The 22,633-nt window shown below is 42.0% G+C and overlaps 1 protein-coding gene across 2 annotated transcripts in view; it reads left to right on the top strand.

Annotated features, from left to right (window-relative positions):
- LOC114663484 (carboxypeptidase Q-like) overlaps positions 1 to 22,633 on the top strand; it is a 579,359-nt gene that overhangs the window by 495,992 nt on the left and 60,734 nt on the right. For both annotated transcript variants that reach the window (XM_028817238.2, XM_028817240.2), the window contains exon 5: positions 16,230 to 16,341. In XM_028817238.2, coding sequence (XP_028673071.2) covers positions 16,230 to 16,341 — 112 coding nt within the window. The remainder of the gene's footprint in view (positions 1 to 16,229; positions 16,342 to 22,633) is intronic.

The raw sequence follows: 22,633 nt of genomic DNA, 5'->3' as shown, positions 1-22,633 counted from the left end.
CAACTTTTGACTCATCAGTCCACAAGGTATTTTCCCAAAAGTCTTGGCAATCATTGAGATATTTCTTAGCAAAATTGAGACGAGCCCTAATGTTCTTTTTGCTTAACAGTGGTTTGCGTCTTGGAAATCTGCCATGCAGGCCGTTTTTGCCCAGTCTCTTTCTTATGGTGGAGTCATGAACACTGACCTTAATTGAGGCAAGTGAGGCCTGCAGTTCTTTAGACGTTGTCCTGGGGTCTTTTGTGACCTCTCGGATGAGTCGTCTCTGCGCTCTTGGGGTAATTTTGGTCGGCCGGCCACTCCTGGGAAGGTTTACCACTGTTCCATGTTTTTGCCATTTGTGGATAATGGCTCTCGCTGTGGTTCGCTGGAGTCCCAAAGCTTTAGAAATGGCTTTATAACCTTTACCAGACTGATAGATCTCAATTACTTCTGTTCTCATTTGTTCCTGAATTTCTTTGGATCTTGGCATGATGTCTAGCTTTTGAGGTGCTTTTGGTCTACTTCTCTGTGTCAGGCAGCTCCTATTTAAGTGATTTCTTGATTGAAACAGGTGTGGCAGTAATCAGGCCTCGGGGTGGCTACGGAAATTGAACTCGGGTGTGATACACCACAGTTAGGTTATTTTTTAACAAGGGGGCAATTACTTTTTCACACAGGGCCATGTAGGTTTGGATTTTTTTTTCTCCCTAAATAATAAAAACCATCATTTAAAAACTGCATTTTGTGTTTACTTGTGTTATATTTGACTAATGGTTAAATGTGTTTGATGATCAGAAACATTTTGTGTGACAAACATGCAAAAGAATAAGAAATCAGGAAGGGGGCAAATAGTTTTTCACACCACTGTATCTATTTATCTATCTATTATATAGTGCCTTTCATTATCTATCTATCTATCTATCTATCTATCTATCTATCTATCTATCTATCTATCTATCTATCTTATAGTGCCTTTCACAACTCTATCTATCTATATATCTATTTATCTATCTATTATATAGTGCCTTTCATTATCTATCTATCTATCTATCTATCTATCTATCTATCTATCTATCTATCTATCTATCTATCTATCTATCTATCTATCTATCTATCTATCTTATAGTGCCTTTCACAACTCTATCTATCTATATATCTATTTATCTATCTATTATATAGTGCCTTTCATTATCTATCTATCTATCTATCTATCTATCTATCTATCTATCTATCTATCTATCTATCTATCTATCTATCTATCTATCTATCTATCTTATTGTAAAAACAATCCGCACACTCCCATGAGACGGGGGCCTCTTTCCTGTTAAAGTGTCTCCAGCACCAGCTTTTCTCTCTTTATTTGTGCCCCCTGCTAGCTGCTGCACAGCCTACTGATATTAGAAGCTGCTATTTTTCTTTCCACCCTCACAAAGTAAAGGGACTCTGATTAATAACATCAATCTTTCTTCATATAGGGAGCTTTACAAATCCCCACACTTGATCTACAGCCTTTATTTTCCGTAACACTTTCAAGTCCTTCATTTTCTCCCAGCTGTCACCAAGTGTGCCACCCTGGCTTGATGCTGATCTCTTTTTATTGTGCAGTTAGGAAATTGGGCAGCAGTGTGAGGAGATTCCAGGAGGGTTTTTATCCAACAACCGTCATCTACAGATGACCCAGGATCATTATGGCAAAGAGTGAAGTATCAGCTTATGAAATATTGCAGCTTTAGAATGCCGTCTCATCCCAGCTAGAGCTGAACTGTCACCCAATTTCTGCTCCCTAAGAAGCTTTATAGCACAAGTAAGCATCTCGAAAGCTGATTTGCAGGCAGATTTCCTTCATAATTGCACAGTTTTTAATGCAGCAGGGCAAAATGATTCATTCAGTGGCAGCAGAACTATTATTTATCGCTGTGATTTTTTTTTTTCTTTTCTAAAAACAATTTGAAATCCTGGCACGGCGATGATATAGCTCTGAAAACATAAAGCAGATTAATTACGCTCTCTCAAGCTCTTTTCAGCTGCTTTAATATGTCTGGACATCTTGGACGACGTGTTCAAGACCAAGTGAACCAAAGCAGTTACTACCAAGGCTATTTATTTTATATAGTGCCTTTTCATACCAAACACCACCCTATGGTATTTTACATGGAGAATACACTTGACTTTATATTTGACCCGCTCCTCTCCATATTGCTTTTCATGTTTAGGACGTACAGGCTGACTGCACTCTCGAATATCCTCTTTGTTTTGTTAAGTTTTGTGTTTTTTTGTAAATTTTATATTTTTTGTTTACATTTATTGTACTTTTCCCCTGGTCCCTTTCCTTACATTTATGCATTTATGGCTTTCAGGTGTGACTGTTCAGGACTTTATATTGCACCTTCAGAAAGTATTCAGACCCCTGCGCTTTTTACACATTTTTAACTATGTTGCAATTTGTGTTAAAATCATTTCAATTAGTGAAACAAAATAAAATGCATTATTTCCGGTGACTCATTGTGTTCATGTGACACTCGGCTCATCTTTTTTTCTTTCAGCCCTGTCACTTGGTTCACTTTTCATTAGTTATGATGAATGCTATATGTCCACTTGAGTATGAATTCTGAGCACACGTGTTGTAGGTCTTGCGAGATTATCAATAGATGGGCTTGCAGCGGGGCCGTGCTTTTATTACAATAAACATCTCTGCCCACCAGTAAAGTGGCTACCAGGTGTCCAGTCTGCTTATTCAGGTTAATGAGAGCACCATTGCTCTTTGCAGTTCAAAAGCTCCACCCATACATTGAGCCCCGCCTTCACAAGGCATTGGATTGGTTTAGAAATGTGACAGTCAATGAGGCGCCTCATTGTCCCCACCCACTTTGAAGCATCATTCACTGATGGCTGTCTCCAGTCGTATGTATTATACATTTGGCTCAATGAGACAACTTCATAAATTGTAGTAGCCGCTAGTGCACAGGTACACACACCGAGTTTTCTTACGATTCATTCTGTCGCTCTGACGTCACATGTGATGAAGACCATGGAACGGCTGCTGCTTCACCACCTAAGGCCACAGGTCCGCCACGCCCTCGACCCTCTGCAGTTCGCATACCAGGAGAAGGTGGGAGCGGAGGATGCCATCATTTATATGTTACACCAATCCCTCTCCCACTTGGACAGAAGCAGTGGTGCTGTAAGAATTATGTTTCTAGACTTCTCTAGCGCCTTCAACACAATCCAACCTCTGCTTCTTACGGACAACTGACAGAGATGGGAGTAGATTCATACCTGGTGGCATGGATCGTGGACTATCTTACAGACAGACCTCAGTATGTGCGTCTCGGGAACTGCAGGCCTGACATTGTGGTCAGCAACACAGGAGTGCCACAGGGGACTGTACTTTCTCCGGTCCTGTTCAGCCTATATACATCGGACTTCCAATACAACTTGGAGTCCTGCCACATGCAGAAGTTCGCTGACGACACTGCTATCGTGGGCTGCATCAGGAGTGGGCAGGAGGAGGAGTATAGGAACCTAATCAAAGACTTTGTTAAATGGTGCGACTCAAACCACCTACACCTGAACACCAGCAAAACCAAGGAGCTGGTGGTGGATTTTGGGAGGACCAGGTCCCTCATGGACCCCGTGATCATCAGAGGTGACTGTGTGCAGAGGGTGCAGACCTATAAATACCTGGGAGTGCAGCTGGATGATAAATTAGACTGGACTGCCAATACTGATGCTCTGTGTAAGAAAGGACAGAGCCGACTATACTTCCTTAGAAGGCTGGCGTCCTTCAACATCTGCAATAAGATGCTGCAGATGTTCTATCAGACGGTTGTGGCGAGCGCCCTCTTCTACGCAGTGGTGTGCTGGGGAAGCAGCATAAAGAAGAGGGATGCCTCACGCCTGGACAAACTGGTGAGGAAGGCAGGCTCTATTGTAGACATGGAGCTGGACAGTTTGACATCCGTGGCAGAGCTCCTGTCAATCATGGAGAATCCACTGCATCCACTGAACAGGATCATCTCCAGACAAAGGAGCAGCTTCAGTGACAGACTGCTGTCAATGTCCTGCTCCACTGACAGACTGAGGAGATCGTTCCTCCCCCACACTATGTGACTCTTCAGTTCCACCCGGGGGGGTAAACGTTAAAATTATACAAAGTTATTGTCTGTCTGTATACCTGCATTGTCATCGGCATTGTTATCACTCTTTAACTTAATATAGTTCTTTATCAGTATGCTGCTGCTGGAGTATGTGAATTCCTCCTTGGGATTAATAAAGTATCTATCTATCTATCTATCTATCTATCTATCTATCTATCTATCTATCTATCTATCTATCTATCTATCTATCTATCTATCTATCTATCTATCTATCTATCTATCTATCTATCATAGATGCCACATAGGCTGGACGGGCATCCCGGCCATAGCAGGGGATGGTTCCTTACCCAGACGGGAGGCTTCTAACAGGTAGATAGGCATCTTCGCCGTGGAGTAGAAGGGGATCAGACCCAGAAGGAAAGACCAGAAAGGATGGACGGACAGCCCACTGGTAAAAGAATATGTCACTCCAATTCTCCACTCAGCTAGCTCCCCTCTTATTGGCTACATTTACAGAAGCTAGAGACAACCAAATACTACCTCAAACATTTCGACAAGCATTAATCACCGTCTTTCCTAAACAAAATAAGGACTTGTTACAATGTGCATCATACAGACCAATTTCACTCCTGAATAATGATGTTAAGATACTCTTAAAAATTCTAGCTAGAAGGATGGAGAAAGTGCTGCCCTCGGTAATATCACAGGATCAAACTGGATTTATTAAAGGCCGACACGTATCTTCCAATCTCCGACGCTTGTTAAATGTTATATATTCACCAGCAAAATCAAACACCCCAGAGATATTATTATCATTAGATGCAGAAAAAGCATTTGATATGATTGAATGGAACTACCTTTTCACTGCATTGGAAAAATTTGGGTTTGGCCCGAATATTTGTGCATGGATCAAACTACTGTATACCAATCCAGAAGATTCAGTTTGTATTAATAACATTTGCTCAGAGTACTTTAAACTAGAATGTGGCACCATACAAGGATGTCCCTTGTCGCCACTGTTGTTTGCAATCGCTATTGAACCACTGGCGGTTCACTGTCGAAATTCTTATCAGATAAAGGGGATTATCAGAGAAGGACTGGAACAGAAAATTTCTCTATATGCAGATGATATGGTTTTATATATATCAGACCCAGAAAACACTGTGCCTGCAGTTTTAACAGCACTAACAGAATTTCAAAATATATCCGGTCTCAGAATTAATCTGAATAAAAGTATACTCTTTCCAGTGAATTCACAAGCATATAATATCAGATTGGACACCCTACCTTTTACCATAGCAGATCAGTTTAAATACCTAGGGGTAAATATCACAAGTAAACATAAAGCTCTTTATCAACAAAATTTTGCCGTCTGTATGGGATAAACTAAGCAAGACTTGCATAGATGGTCAAACCTTCATCTCACTCTAGCCGGAAGAATTAACATTGTTAAGATGAATATCCTTCCTAAACTTCTTTTTTTATTTCAAAACATTCCAATATATATCAATAAATCATTTTTAAGCAATTAGATTCAACAATAAACTCATTTATTTGGAACTCAAAACACACACGTATCCGAAGAGTGACCCTACAAAGACCTCAGGCAGAAGGTGGCATGGCTTTACCTAATTTTCAGTTTTATTACTGGGCAGCAAACATACAAGCCATAAAAACCTGGACACAAATAAATGAACATACACAGGCTTGGTCAGCAATAGAAGTAAAATCTTGTAGTACTTCTTTATACTCCCTGCTCTGTTCTCCAATAAATGCACGTTATCGCAAATATACTAATAACCCAATTGTGCTTTACTCACTCAGAATATGGAACCAACTTAGAAAGCATTTTAAGATGGAAAATCTTTTATCAGTGGCACCTCTGCAAGAGATCCACCTTTTTCAACCCTCGCAAACATATCCAGTTTTTAATACCTGGAAACGTTTTGGGATTAAAATGCTCAGAGATCTTTATATAGACAACATATTTGCATCTTTTGAACAAGTACGTTCCAAATTCAACCTCCCAGCTACACATTTCTTTCACTATCTTCAAATTAGAAATTTTGTTAAACAGAACCTGCCCGATTTTCCTCACCTCATACCCTCCACCATGCTGGAAAAAATGCTGCTCAATTTCGAGGAATTAAACCCCATTTCCGCATTATATAAAATCCTATTAGAGTCCCTACCTTTCAAAGATCCAAGAGGACATTGGGAAGAAGATCTCTTAATCAATATATCAGAAAAGGAGTGGAAGGTAGCAAAGCAGAGAATTCACTCGAGCTCCATATGCGCAAAGCATAGAATTATTCAACTAAAAATTATATATTGAGCTCATCTGTCTCGGTTAAAACTGTCCAAAATGTTTCCAGGGCAAGATCCAACCTGCGAACGCTGCAACCAAGCTCCTGCCTCACTGGGTCACATGGTCTGGGCCTGCACCAAACTAACATCATTTTGGACCAAAATTTTTAAGTGCCTTTCAGACAGCCTTGGGGTCACAATCCCTCCTAACCCATTAACAGCTGTGTTCGGTGTTCTTCCAGACGGACTTGAAGTGGAGAAGGACAAGCAAACGGTGATTGCATTCACTGCACTTTTGGCACGCAGACTTATTCTGTTAAATTGGAAGAATCCTAATTCTCCTCTTATAAGTCAGTGGGAAACCGATGTTTTATATTATTTGAAATTGGAAAAAATCAAATTCTCAGTTAGAGGATCTGTACAGAATTTTTTCAAAACCTGGCAGGATCTAATCAATATTATATTAGAATAAGAGAAATAACTATTACCACATTTATTTTCCTTCTCCATTTTTTATTTACCTATATATATTTCTTCCTTTCTTTTGTTTATTCTTGCCTTATTAAAAAGACTTAAGCAATTCTCCTTTGGCTAAGCTCTCCTTCTCAGGGGTGGGGTTTGATTTGTCCTCAATTTTTTTTTTCTTTTTGTTATAAATTGATCTGTTTGTATGGAATGATTACAATAAAATTAATAATTAAAATAAAAAAAAAAAAAAAGAAAATGTCACTGGGGATTTTTTATTCCCCCCAGCATGCTAGATGGCAGCAGCCATGGATATCGGTGCCCAATAGGAAGCCAGCAGGGCATGCCAGGAGATGTAGTCTGGCAGAGCAGCCCTGCTGGGGTCACTGGGTTCCACACGAGGGCACTGAAGGGAGACAAGCTCCCTGCTGTAATGGACTTTCACATGATCCAGAAGTGCTTCCATCAGCCAGTGTGGCCTTGGCACTGGCAGTATTCCTGGGTCATTTTGGATCAGATGCTGCAGTCATATGCTTACGGCCATAAGTCCACCAAGTGGTACCACACTGTGTACCATCGCATGCGTGAGATTGCACTTACAATCTATAAATATCTGGGAGTGCAGCTGGATGATAAATTAGACTGGACTGCCAATACTGATGCGCTGTGCAAGAAAGGACAGAGCCGGCTATACTTCCTTAGAAGACTGGCGTCCTTCAACATCTGCAATAAGATGCTGCAGATGTTCTATCAGACGGCTGTGGCGAGCGCCCTCTTCTACGCGGTGGTGTGCTGGGGAGGCAGCATTAAGAAGAAAGACGCCTCATGCCTGGACAAACTAGTGAGGAAGGCAGGCTCTATTGTTGGCATGGAGCTGGACAGTTTAACATCTGTGGCAGAGCGAAGGGCGCTCAGCAGGCTCCTGTCAATCATGGAGAATCCACTGCATCCACTAAACAGTGTCATCTCCAGACAGAAGAGCAGCTTCAGCGACAGACTGCTGTCACTGTCCTGCTCCACTGACAGATTGAGGAGATTGTTCCTCCCCCAAATTATGCGACTCTTCAATTCCACCCGGGGGTGTAAACGTTAACATTTAACATTATACAAAGTTATTGTCTGTTTTTCACCTGCATTATTATCATTCTTTAATTTAATATTATTTATTGTATCAGTATGCTGCTGCTGGCGAGTGTGAATTTCCCATTGGGATTAATAAAGTATCTATCTATCTATCTATCTATCTATCTATCTATCTATCTATCTATCTATCTATCTATCTATCTATCTATCTATCTATCTATCTACAAATGGATATATATTGTTCAAGCAGGCAAACAGTGACAGCACTATGACTGTGGCAGATTTCCGTAAGAAGGTGGTTGACAGCTTGCTGGCAGATTATGTTGGAGTGCCTTTGGCAAAGCGAGGAAGGCCAGCACAAAGAGCAGTGCCAGACAGGCTGAATGAGCGCCCCTTTCCTGCAACATATGAGGACAAAAAGTACAAGCCTGACTGTGTTGTGTGCAGCAACAGACAATTGAAAAAGAGGCACCAGTGCAACACGTATTGTAAGCAGTGCAACGTGGCAATGCATGCAATTGGCTGCTTTGAGCGATATCATACTTTGCTTTGTAACATGTACAGTATGTGAAATCATATAGTGTGCAGGCTCATACTACATGCAAAACAGTTACATTTGTCAAAAATAAATATTTTTTTGTTGATTTGATATGTTAAGCAATTGCTTTGTGTTTTGGAAAAATATTCAGCCCTGGGAGGAAAGAAACAAAAAAAAAAAATTAGCCCTAAAAGAGTTAAAGGGGCCGCACTCCCTCACCCAGGCGAGTCGGAGCTGGGAGGATGTAGGGCTACACTCAACTGGAGGAGGGCAGTGCAGTGGTAAGAAGAAGAGAGAAACCTGTGTATTTGTGCTTTTGCGACTTTGTGGAGGTGAATTTACTAAAACCTTCTGTTATTTGAACCCGGGACTCTTGATGTGATCGTGTTTAGGGGTTTGGGGTTCCCTGACGCCCCGGTTTCCTTCACACTATCCATCTGTTTTATATGGCGCAGGCAGGAAGGGGCGGGTCCAAGAGTGTAGGCAGTGATGTCAGAGGTGGGAATGCCGCCAGTCTTCCATTCTGGAGAAGAAGGAGGAGAAAAGGCATTAAGCAACAGCGCCATCCTCTGCTTTGGAGGGTATCTACCATTACCAGAGCCCTTAAGGTGTCCACCCTGCACGCGCACATGACAGTATATGTCAGGTTTCTTTTAATTAGGATAAACAGTCATTTTCTGTCCATCGGACCTTACTCTTTTTCTATGTTAACAGATGTTGTCTTATTTTAATTTCTTATTTTGTCTTTTATTTTTCTTTTCTTCATTATGTAAAGCACTTTGAGCTACTTTTTTGTATGAAAATATGCCATATAAATAAACGTTGTTGTTATTGTTTAAGTGTAATGTAACTGGTAGTTTGCAGTTTATTCTCCCCAGTTCTCCCCAATCTGATTGCTATGTGATGAAATTGAAATTCTCCTCACTGCTTAACTTGGCCACTGCACTTCGAAAAACACTTCACTACACTGCGGCCAAGAATGTGAGAATCTGAAAAGGTTGCAACAATTATGTGCCCGCAGGGCATCGACTATATTGCGGTGCAACGGCAGGATCAAATTAAATAGTGACAAAATGAATGTAAAATTTGCCGGCCCAAAGTGACCTTTGATGCCTGATTATTTCTTCCTTAGTCAGCTGTCCGTGATAGAAAAACAGCACGTCCAGTGCCGGCAGCCATGATTAAGTAGCACTTAGCCAGACTGGGCGGCCAGTGAAATATTTAAGAGAATATAAGATCTGTCATCTCCTGCAAGCGGGTACCAAAATCGCCAGTGGACTATGCTTTACACATTTAATAGGATTTAAAGAGACAGGGCATTGAAGAAATGTCAAAAAACTGGGGCTGGAGTGGGAAAATCCATATTGCAAATCTGCAAGCCAGTAATCTGAGAGAGCAAAAAGATGGGGTATCACTGCAAAGAGTAAAGAGCGTAATGACCTGATATATGAGACACACTGCTGCCGAGGTGGACACATAACCTCCTAACTCCTGCTACTTTTTATTTTGTCATCTTTTACAGTTTTCATTGTTAACCGATGTGATCACTAGGGGGTCCCCAGACCCCAGGCACAAGAGCTTCAATAAAGTGATGTCTGTTTAACCAGAATACCTTATACAGTTCACAGTCCTCCAAAACACAGACGTTTCTCTCCACAATAAATCCTCCGTCTCTCCTCCAGGCAAGCTTTGCCCACCTCCTCCGGACTCAAGTTACCCGGATGAGGCTTCTTCTATGTACTTCCAGTGTCAAATGACTACAGCCTGGAAGCTCTTCTGGGTTAGGCGGAACCTCATTCCAAGAGTGCACCTTTCTTAGAGCCCCCCCCCCACACACTCTGATGAGACTGCTTGCCAAGACTACATTTCCCAAGGTGCCCTGCGGGATTATGAATGAGAGCTCTGCCCAAGGAAAGCTGCCACCTAGTGTGGTGGTGGAATGGGTGGGGGTGGTTTATGGTAGATAGCATCCAGAGACAGTCCTCCCTGTCCTGGCCAGGAGAGGTACTGCAGACAAATCTAGCCGGGATGCCTGCCCATCCACCTAGGGCTTCCCATCCAGGTAAGGAGTCCTCCTCCCTCCTGGTCAGGATGCCAATCCATCCATCTTGGCACTTACACTCTATATAAAGTGAAAATCTTTCAGCTGATTGTTGGAGTAGCTGCATCATTCCGGGGTGACTGCTGTAAGAAGGTACCAGTCCATTTTGAGATTTCGTCATTGAAATAAAGCGGAATATCAGCAGGACTATCCATAACTCTAAAGTCTCAGCTAGTTCTGTCTCACCATCAACTGTATGTAGTTCAATTCAGTTTATATTTGTATAGTTCGACTATTGCACAATAGCTAGAAATTTGTGCCCTGAGCCCACACGGCTATACTATGAAGCCGAGAGAGGACGTACAATATTGTTATTTTTTTTAAATTGTTTCCTTGAGATAACGGACTAATTTTATCGAGATCTCGAGAAAACAAACTTTGATTTCTTGAGATAACGGAATAATTTTATCGAGATCTCGAGAAAACAAGCTTTGATTTCTTGAGATAACGGAATAATTTTATCGAGATCTCAATAAAACAAAAGATCTTGTTTTCTTGAAATTATGAAATAATTGTATCTAACGTTTAATGTTTACGTTTAATGTAAACGTTTTAAAGTTTGTTTTCTCGAGATCTCGATAAAATTAGTCTGTTATCTCGAGGAGACTATTTAAAAAAAAAACGATATTGCACGGAATATAACGGAGTAATTTTATCAAGATGTCGAAAAAACGAAAATTTGTTTTCTTGAGATAACAAAATCATTTTATTGCAATCCCGAGAAAATGAAACTTGACCTTTGCTCCTGGCATCAGGCTCGCTTAGATTCTGACGCCTATACAGCTGAAGCCTTGCTAACCGTCTTCTTAAATGACGAACGCTAACGTTATTATTTTCTAAACTAAGGCATAAATATATTTTAGCCTGTGTCAGCCCTTGATTGAGCAAAAATGTGACTCGCTGATCAATACAGTTCTGCTTTTCTGCTATTTCAAACAGGACGTGGCTTCAATAACATTATATGTTAGATAACATTAAACGTTAGATACAATTATTTCATAATTTCAAGAAAACAAGAACTTTTGTTTTATCGAGATCCCGATAAAATTATTCCGTTATCTCCAGAAAACAAAGTTCATTTTCTCAAGATCTCGATAAAATTAGTCCGTTATCTCGAGGAAACAATTTTAAAAAATAACGATATTGCACGTCCTCTCTCGGCTTCCGTAGTATAGCTGTGTGGGCTCAGGGCACAAATTTCTAGCTATTGTGCAATAGCACAATTTGTTAATATTTACATATTGTCACCCATGTGTGTCAGAGGAACACCATCCCGGCTCATCACACGTGTGCAATACCCCATTGGGGCAGAAGGGGGCGCTGTTGCTAACAGCCTTGCCTTTTTCTTTCCCTCTGCTGCAGTGAGAAGACACCCCTTGAGGGAACTTAACTCCGCCCCTTGAGGGGAAAAATAACCCCGCCCCTTCCAGCAGCAGGGCTCTAAAGGCCCGATGCCTACTGATGTCAGTGTCTCATTTGGATCTGGACTTAGTGGAAGGACAGAACTCCCTGAGACAGACCTGCTCTCAAGAGTCAAAGCCTTTTTCTTACCTCCTAGCCAAGAAAGCCAGTTCTTTTCTTTCCATTGTTGAGACCTCAAGCACTGAATTTGGATTTGTATTTTTTACAGAATTTAAAAGGGGCGATCCTGTTGGCACCCCAATACTCATTGGACTCTACCTGAAATTATTCACCTGTCCAAAATATTTACATACATGAATCCACAAATCAGGTTTATGCAGTAAAACACAGCACACGCCAATTTCATCCACATAAAATGATGGTAATATGAGTGTATGAACATTTATAATTTAGATATAGCCAGTTGACAGTGGGGAGAGGAAAAGAAAAAACTACAGTCATCGGCATTCCTGGAGAGAAGAAGAAATCTCTGGATATCAAGCAGGTGGGGTCACCGTTTGGTTGGCTTATGCCAACTGGCAAACTCTACTAGAATTCTACAACATAGTAAGTACGTTCTGGGGGTTCTAAGAAGAAGAACAAATTCTTTCATCCTTGGATTCCAAGACTTCCAGTATCTCTGGTGTCACCGCCAATGGGGACAAGTAGCAGCTTGGCAATGTAACAGTGGCACCACGAATACCAAGACGAATGTTGTGAGCTTTACCCTGTCAGTCTCGTCTTCTATATGTGGCCTCACAGTGTATGTCTAACTCTTGTGGTGGGTGGCTGGGGGCTGTGCCCAGCCAGGACACCTAGAAGGGCCGGGAGAGGGACTATACCTCCCCTGGACCACGAGAGGGCAGCTTGTATGGGAGCCACGGGAATTGAGCATGGAAGCTCAACCCTATAGGGGTCCGAGGCCACCGCCAGGGGGCGCCAGGACGATTGTGAAGCCCCGGACGTCAGATGGGTTATTGGGGACACCTGGAGTGCTTCCGGGTGCTCATGCGGCACGTCCGCCACACCAGGAAGTGCCACAGGAAGCTCGTCATAGGGCACCTGGAACACTTCCTGGTGGACATAAAAGGGGCCGCCTCCGTCCAGTTGTCAGCCGGAGTCGGGAGGAAGAGGACAAAGCTCGGGAAGGAAGACGGAAGCGGCAAAGGACCATTGGAACGCCCGGGAAAGAAGGGTGATTGGTGCAGGGGCACTGTGTGTTGTGCGGGACATTGGATTTGTAAATAGTGTAAATAAAAGTGTGTGTTGGACTTGTTGGTGTCTGCCTGTCTGAACTTCCACACTCTGTACGGTATTTCTTAAACCTGTACTGTACATAGTGTGCATATTGTGTACACCACGACACTATTCCATCAAAATATTATTTATTTATTTATTTGTATCTTTACCTGGTGATATTTCCTATGAAAAACCTGCACAGACCCAGAATAGCTGGAACTGTGAAGAAGTTTGAAAGTCTGCGTATAAAAGGTTCAGACACGTAGTCGGCGAGCCTCATTTTCAGAACTGAGATGTGCTTTGTTCGGTTTTCTTTACTTACACAAAGCAAAGCTGTAAGCTCTTTCATCTCTCTCTCTCTCTCTCTCTCTCTATATATATATTTATATATATATAGATATAAAATCCAACATCTGTCTGTCTGTATGTCTGTCCACTTTTCACAGGAGAACTACTTTACGGATTTAGATTGGTTTTTTTTCTAGAATTTGCTTGAACATTCTGGTTGATTTTGCGACCTCTCTCATCGTGCTAAATATCATAGTTCGTTTGCGGTACCGATTTATTTGTGCGAATCCGAGAGAGACGCAGCGGGCCGAGGAGAACGGGGTGGATGTCCTCCTCACTCACATGCCGGCCTCGGGGCGTATCTTACATCCGCTTAGCTAGCGAACGAGAAAACTACTTAACGGATTTAGTTTGGGCTTTTTTCTGGAATTTGCTTGAACATTCTAGTTGATTTTGCGACTTCTCTCATCACGCTAAGAGTCATAGTTTGCTGGCAGGAACAACACATTTGGCCTTATCTGAGACAGAGGCTGTGGGCCGAGGGGTGCAGGAAGCGTGATATCAGGAGTGGAGAGCCGGCCAGGGCCTTCCTCCCTGTCTTGTTTTACTATTATGTGGTCAAAGCTGCAGGGGTCGGCTAGTTATAGATACAACAAAGTCGCCTTCACTTGAACATCTTGTTTATTTCATATGTTGCATTTGAGCACATTCCACACGTGTGTTAAATCAAAGATTTTCAGAGGAAATTGTTTAGCAAGGGAAGTCAAGTCCATTTCTATTTGCTGATTGCACAGGATTGTGGCATGGTGGACAACTGCCGGATTTTCAGCTGTGCTCAGTTGCAAATACTATTTAGTCTTCTTCTTCCTCTTCATCTTTTCTCTCTACTATGTGGGGTCAATGTGCTTGATCAACCTTCTCCAAACAGCTCGGTCCTGCACCTCCTTGCCAGTCAAGGCCTTTTCCTTCAGATCTTCTTTCACTTTGTCCAATCATCTCCACTTTGGCCTCCCTCGCTTTCTCTTCCCCTGAACTTCCATTCCAATCATTCTTTTACTCACACCTTCATTGTTTCTCTTCATTACATGTCCACCTCAATTCAGCCTCCTTTCCTGTACTTTCTTAAATGTCTCTTCCACTCTTGTTGTACCTCTCATTTTCTCATCTCTTATTCTGTCCTTCTTGTAACTCCACACATCCACCTCAACCTTCTCGTTTCTGCCACATCTAACTTCTCCTGCTCTCCCTTTACTGCTCATGTCTCAGCTCCATACCAAGCACCTCACTTTTAACCTTCCCCTTAATTCTTTGATTACACAACACCTCCTGATACCTTCTTCCAATTGTTCCATCCACACTGTACTCTGTGGGTTATCTCTGCATCTATTTTTCCATCTTGGGCCTCCACTGATCCTCAGTATTTAAACTTCTCCACTCTTTTCAACAGCTCTCCCTGCAGGCTAACTTATGAATTCTGATCAACATTAAACCTCACATATTCTTTCTTCTTCGTATTTATTTTCAACCTTTTCTCTTCCTATCCTCCTTATTTGTGCTACACAAAAAAGAAGCCTGCGCCAGGGGTGTTGGACTTTAATCCCATAGCTCAATACATCCATAATCAGATCAAGAAGATCGCTGGTGCAGACCTACTCTGACTGGGATCACGTCTGTTACCCCAACAGTCCTTGCTCCCTCATACATAAACTGGACAATCCTCACATGCCTCCTTTCTCTCTCATGCACCTCCAGAGCATGGGAAAGGTACTAAATAAATACAATGTATTAGTATTATTATTATTATTTCTTGACATGGCATCTGACCACCATATGCAAACCTTTTTTTCTCGATGCTTCTCTATGAGCCGTCTCAATGCAGAGACTGCATCAGTTGTTCCTGAGATGTTGAATTTTTAATGTGGCATCCATCCATCTATTTTCTAACCTACTTTTGATGATAAAAAGTAAAAGTTCATTTATTTATTTATTTTTCCTCTCAAATCCCATGGACCAGCTTATTACATTAATTGACAAATCTAAATTTGGCCCATATGAGTGACAGGGTGAGTGCGTGAACGGGCTCACTGATGGACTGGCACTTTTCTAAGGCCGGATCCTTCCTTGGACCCAATGCTGTGTCAGGCTTTGTCTCAACAGCATTAAGCAGGTACGATGGATGAATGGATTGATACTGAACCTTATAATGAAGGTTAAAATATATTTTTACTTTCTCGTATATGAAGTATAGGGAAAGTATTGCAGTTGTCCAAAAATTCGACCTCGAGATTTTGATAAATTTCAACAGTTTTAGACCTCCAAAAGTACCATTTCTGGAATTATATCTGTGTGTGTGTGTGTGTGTAAACACGATAACTTGAGTACGCTTTCACTTTGGTCAACCAAATACTGCATACAAGTATTAGGTACAAAACGCAGATTTCTATCAACTTTTCCTTTTATTCATGCAGCTGCAGAGTCCGATTTATTCAACTTTACTTTTAACATAATCGTTCAATATATTATTAACTTAATTTGATTTGTTGTTGATGGTTCTTTAATGTACATAATATAATAATATATATCATTGTCTTGCAGTTTACTCCTAAATATCCATCCGCATATCAGAGTATACGAGAAAGTCGAAGGGAGACCACTCCCGATTCTTTTCACTGATGCAGTAGTTTTCTGTCTCATTTAGTGATGAAATCTGTTTTATCTTTTCTCAAAGGTGGTGTTAGTGAGTGGCCATTTGGACAGTTGGGATGTTGGTCAAGGAGCCATGGATGATGGTGGTGGCGCTTTCATCTCCTTTGAAGCCCTTTCTCTCATTAAAGACCTTGGTGAGTATGGTATGAGTGCATATTAATTTAATATATACAGCATTTATATATATATACTAGCCAACCCGCGGCGTACCATACGCCGCATAATCAGGCCGCTTTTTTAATGATTTTTAAGCACAGGGAAAAAATTAACATTTGAAAAATCCGGAGGAGAGGGGAAGGGCGCCCATTACGCCCCATCTGTCATGCTAGTCTGCTGATTTCTCGTTCAGTAACCTGTGAGTAGTGATGGGCGGAGTGAAGCCTCACGAAGCATCAACACGTTTGAAGCAATTGTGTCGGAAATCGTATCGAAGCTTCGAAGCATTTGACACTCACCTCTCTCGTGACACCTCCTGGCCATTTTCATTAACGTTACAGAAACTTATGATACACTTCAATGATGTCTGTTAAAAGTCATATTGCTTTTATTTTTTCGTAGCTACAGACTGACAACGAAGAGAAGGGTTCGTCAGCAGCTTCTAGTGTCTGATGTCTAAAAAATATAAATATAACTAACGCCGACAGGCAGAATGCAATATACGATAGCAAGAGTTAAACAAAATAAGACGCCTCACCTCATGGATTCCCGGCTCTTTCAATTAGTATTTACTTTTGCACTGTATCATTATAATCGCTCCTGTTATTAGTATTATAATTAACCCTGATCTTTTCTTGAGATCACATTTAATAGCCTTAAATGTTTTCTTTGGTCTGTCTTAATTAAAACGGAGTAGACAGAAAATAAAGGTTTATCCCTGTACTTTGCCATGATATAGGTAAGCACATTTGAGAAAGAAAATGTGAAATCCTTAAATCACAGATGTCATTATTCGATCAAGTATTAAAATCTGCAGTGCTTCGAAAGCTCGACACAGTGTCGAAACCTTAGTATAGAACGGCCCATCACTACCTGTGAGTCACGTAGAGTTTTCATTGTTGTTTGCGATTCTGGCCACTTTTCGCGTACTGAGTTGTTCGGGAGTCACAGTTGAGAAACAGTTTTTTAATGTCTTTTAAGCACAGGGGAAAAAATGAACATGTGGCCCGGTGCATTCTTTAACTGCCTTGTGGCACTGTAGTAGTATGGCTGCTTTGCAGTAAGGAGACAGTGGAAGATTGTGGGTTCACTTCCCGGTTCGTCCCTGTGTGGATAGCAAATTATCCGCGACAAACAAACTGTTTTACACGCTGCAAACCAATCCGCTCCACTTTTTCAATGTTTTTTAATCCTTCGAGTTGCTAATTAACTAACTAACACCCACCCACTCAGCTTGTGTGAAAAAAATGCGCCCGTTCTTTCATGATTTTGTTGCAGCCTATCAAAGACTTGGTGATCATGTTTTGTAGACCCAATATATATTGGCTTTTCACTCAGCGCAAGGGCGCGCATTCATCTCGGATTATTACATCTTGCTAGACTAATCTGCTACACGGCTGCGTTTGAAAAACCGACTTATCCCGGATGAGTTTCACCGGCATTAATGATTAGGAATCTGGTTGGAACAAAACCCTGCAGCCACAGGGTTTCACCAGGACCGAGTTTGGCAAACACTGCTGAACACAGACGAAACCGACTCAGGTGAGGAGTGGGGGTGGGCAAAGTAGTTGGAGCTATTGATTATTCAGTGTTGTTTGCCTGGGTGTCTGATCTGCTCAACAGGATTATAAATAAAAGGAAAACAATGTGAAGGCAATGTCACAGGTGATCCTGTGGTATAGCGGGTCTACAGCTCCCCTTCAAAAGCCCATTTTTAAATAAATAATCATCACACTCACAGGGTAGACTCGCGCTTCGGGCATTTCTCCCCTGTGCAGTGTGTGAGCGAGTGAGGAGAGAGAGAGAAAGCCGGTACGTTAGAGTGAGCGAGAGCAGGCTCGAAGGCAACGTGTTCCTGTGGTATAGCGGGTCCATAGCTCACATTCAAAAGGCCATTTTTAATCAGGCGACTGACAGTAGTGGAGTCAGGCACAGAGAAGGTCAGCTGCAGAGAGAGCGTCTCGACTGTTGCAGGGCCTGAAGCAGGTGAGACGCTAATGAAAAAGAGGCACAGAGCTTATTGATTTTTAAAGACTGCTTCCTTCATTGTGTTTTAACTTCAGTTTTAAAGGATTGCTCTCTCTTGCGCTGCCTGTGTGTGCCTCTGTCTCTCTCTGGCGTTGCCTCTGTGTGTGTGCGCGTCTCTCTCTCGCGCGCTGCCTGTGTGTGCCTCTGTCTCTCTCTCGCGCTGCCTCTGTGTGAACCAAGATTCCACTGAGGTTGACTAATGAAAAGTCAACGTAGCTCTTTGCTGCAAGTGGAATGTGGCACAGACAAACAGAAATGACGGCATGTTTTTCGAGGCGTCGCTTCCGAGTTGGTGGGCGTGACTGTGATTTTTTCATCGTATCCAATGGTCTAAGAGTTGGTGGGCGTGGCTCCTTGCTGCGTGCGCCATTGGCGTCTTACTTGTCGGCGGTTTAGTAAATCCACGCCTCTTCCGGCGTGCTTTCCATGGTCGGCTACTTGTCTCCTGGCTTAGTGAATTATATATATAGATATGTATCTAAATATATGTGTATATATATATATATATATATATATATATATATATATATATATATATATATATATATATATATAAAATCCACCGTCTATCTGTATGTCTGTCCACTTTTCACGAGAGAACTACTTAATGGATTTAGATCGGGTTTTTTTCTAGAATTTGCTTGAACATTCCAGTTGATTTTGCGGCTTCTCTTATTGAGCTAAGTATCGTAGCTTGTTTGCAGTACTGATTTATTTGCGTAAATCTGAGAGAGTGGCTGCAGACCGAGGGAAGGGGTAGGTGAGACTTCAGGAGTAGGGAGACGGGCGAGACCCTCCTCACTCAGCCTCCATTCGAAGTCGCTCTACCTCTCGACACGTGTTGGAGCGCACCCTGCCTCTGCTTAGCTAGCGATACCTGTTTGTTCAGCAGACATTATCATCTCCAGATTGTTAAGTAGTAACGGTTGACATTTTTGAGAGAGAGATCAGAGCTACATGTGTTTTAAAGGGTAGCTGCTCATTGGCAGAGATATCACGGCCATGTGCTGTTCTCCCCACGCGGGGAACGCTCTCCCATCAGAGCTGCACACGATTAGATGCAGTGCCAGTGTGTGACTTCCGCTTGGCTAGAATTACATTATTTTTTTAATTAATTTTTACAGTTTGTCCTGTTTCACTACTACGTGGACTGAGCCATGGGGGACAGCTATCTATCTATCTATCTATCTATCTATCTATCTATCTATCTATCTATCTATCTATCTATCTATCTATCTATCTATCTATTGTGGCGAGCAGCCAGGGGTGGTACCCAGCAGGAATGCCCAGAAGGACCGCGACTGCCCTGGTGGCTTTGGGACCACGGGAACAGAGCTTAGAAGCTAACCATATAGGGGCCTGTGGTCACCACCAGGGGGCGCCCGAATGCCTGACAAGCCCTGAACCTCAGCACTTCCGCCACACCTGGAAGTGCTGGGGGGAAGAAGACCAGGGACACCCAGAATGTTTCCGGGTGCACAGCCGGCACTTCTGCCACACCAGGGAGTGCCATCAGGCGCTCATTAGGAGGCACCTGGAGCACATCCGGGTGGATATAAAAGGGGCCGCCTCCCTTCATTCAATGGCTGGAGTCGGAAGAGAAGTGGACAGAGCTCTGAGGAGAGGAGTTGAGGTGCACCAGAAGAGAGAGGCATTGGAAAGAGGCCTGGACTGAGGGTGATTGGTGCTGGGGCACTGGATTGTGTGTATACTTGTAAATATGGCAATTGTAAATAAACGTGTGTTGGTGCTTGAACCATTGGTGTCCGCCCGTCTGTGTCTGGGTTGCTTTCCACAATATTTATTTATTTATTTATTTATTTATTTATAGAATGGCTCCATAGTCAACAGTAAAGAAGCAGAACCACTTGAGGGGCTTTATTTTATAGGATGGCCAAGGCAGTGGTTGGCACATTTAGCGGTGGCAGCTCCTGTTCAAGTCAATAGTTTACATCTGTAAATTAAGCCCTTGATTAAGTATAATTTTTTGGTGTTCTAAATTGCAATTGCACTGATTCGATGTGTTGCTGATATCATTGTTCTGTTTTTAGCTTCTCCAGATGAAGTCAAACTGCTTCTTTCTAAAAATGTCCCGTAAAGCAGCATATTTGTGAACAGCAGGCTCCACAGTTCCTGTGATTCACAATACATTCATTTAAATGGATTTGTCAAGTTGTGCCTCTTCCAGGGTAGAGCTGTGGTGTGGTGCTCATCACTGTTGCCTCACAGATCCACGAGCCCAGGTTTGATTTCTGGAGTGGAGTTTGCGTGTTCTCCTTGTGGGTGTGTACGTAGCTCCACGTCATAAAGGCATGCATGATAGGTTATTAGGCAACTCTAAATTGTCCTGGAGTGAGTGAGTTTTCACCTGTAATGAACTGGCGTCCCATCAAGTACTGGCCCCGTCTCCTCACTGATGCTGTTGCGATTGTCTCTGGTTCCTCATGCCAGTGCCGGTTGAAGCCCATATGGAGCGCTAAGTGGAGACGTTAGCCTAATGTGTAGTTTTATTTGTATTTCTCATGTACAGTGGGTTCAGAATGTGTTCAGACCCCTTCACTTTTTGCACACTTTATTGTCGTGTAGATTTCATTTTAAAAGGATAAATTTGCAATTTTTGCCCATCAGTCTTATTGGAGCTTTCAGTGACTGGAGCAGTAAGAACTGCCTGGTACTGAACACAACGAAGACCAAGGAGGTGCTTGTGGATTTCCAAAGGTCGGTCTATCTATCTATCTATCTATCTATCTATCTATCTATCTATCTATCTATCTATCTATCTATCTATCTATCTATCTATCTATCTATCTATCTATCTATAGTGTCTTTCATATCTATCTATCTATCTACTAGGGGGCTTCTGCCCCCTGCTCGCTTCGCTCGCCAACCCCTGGTCTTAGGTAACCCGAAATAGATTTGAAAGAGATTATTTATCTCCGTCAGTTGTGGTCTTTCGTTTTGAACCCGTGCCTGCTTTGCTTCCGCAGTTTCAGACGCGCGTTGTAGGCGCCTGCGTTCATTGATCTTATCCAGGTGGGCTCGTGTTTGTATTGTTGAGCTGTATTGTGTTTGAATTTGGTGTAAAGCGTTCAGCAGTTTGTACAATCCCAAGCAGCACATTATTCCTAATTTCACTCCGCAGTAGTGTCACTCACAATATGGCGGTGACACCTGCGCCTTCACTCCGCAGTAGTGCCACACACAATATGGCGGTGACACCTGCGCCTTCACTCCGCAGTAGTGCCACACACAATATGGCGGTGACGCCTGCGCCTTTCGTACTATCTTTGTGGACCTGTGGGACCTCCTTAGCCTCTCACGTTTGACTCTGGGGTGCAGCGCAGAATCCTCTTTTTTGTGTGGTTGTGTCGTTAGTGGTAGCTATGGGCGCGTTGTTGCTTCATTTCTCATTCACATTAGTTGAGCTCTTTCGTTCTTGGGCCGTGACTCCTTCGTTCGCCGTGGATACGACTTCGCATGCGGGTCTATGAGACGTGCGCCTGCGTCCATATCCAGTGTATTCTCAGTTAGTAATATGGATCTATCTATCTATCTATAGTGTATTTCATATCTATCTATCTATCTATCTATCTATCTATCTATCTATCTATCTATCTATTTATCTATCTATCTATCTATCTATCGTGTCTTTCATATCTATCTATCTATCTATCTATCTATCTATCTATCTATCTATCTATCTATCTATCTATCTATCTATCTATCTATCGTGTCTTTCATATCTATCTATCTATCTATCTATCTATCTATCTATCTATCTATCTATCTATCTATCTATCTATCTATCTATCTATCTATCTATCTATAGTGTCTTTCATATCTATCTATCTATCTATCCATCTATCTATAGTGTCTTTCATATCTATCTATCTATCTATCTATCTATCTATCTATCTATCTATCTATCTATCTATCTATAGAGTCTTTCATATCTATCTATCTATCCATCTATCTATAGTGTCTTTCATATCTATCTATCTATCTATCTATCTATCTATCTATCTATCTATCTATCTATCTATCTATCTATCTATCTATCTAAAAGGAGGAGTGAATACAAAGACTAGTTGCGTTGGTTCCTGCCTTGTGCTCAATGATGGCTCCAGTTTGCCCACAACTTGGTATATGTGGGTCCAGAAAATAAATGAATGTCACTGTATTAATGATACTGTATTAATAATAACACACTCGGAATTAGAGCAGCATACACAAATTCAGTCT

This window comes from Erpetoichthys calabaricus, chromosome 13, assembly GCF_900747795.2.
Source record: "Erpetoichthys calabaricus chromosome 13, fErpCal1.3, whole genome shotgun sequence".
NCBI lineage: Eukaryota > Metazoa > Chordata > Cladistia > Polypteriformes > Polypteridae > Erpetoichthys > Erpetoichthys calabaricus.
Note: the sequence above shows the minus strand (reverse complement) of the source record. Positions and strands in the feature narration are given on the sequence as shown.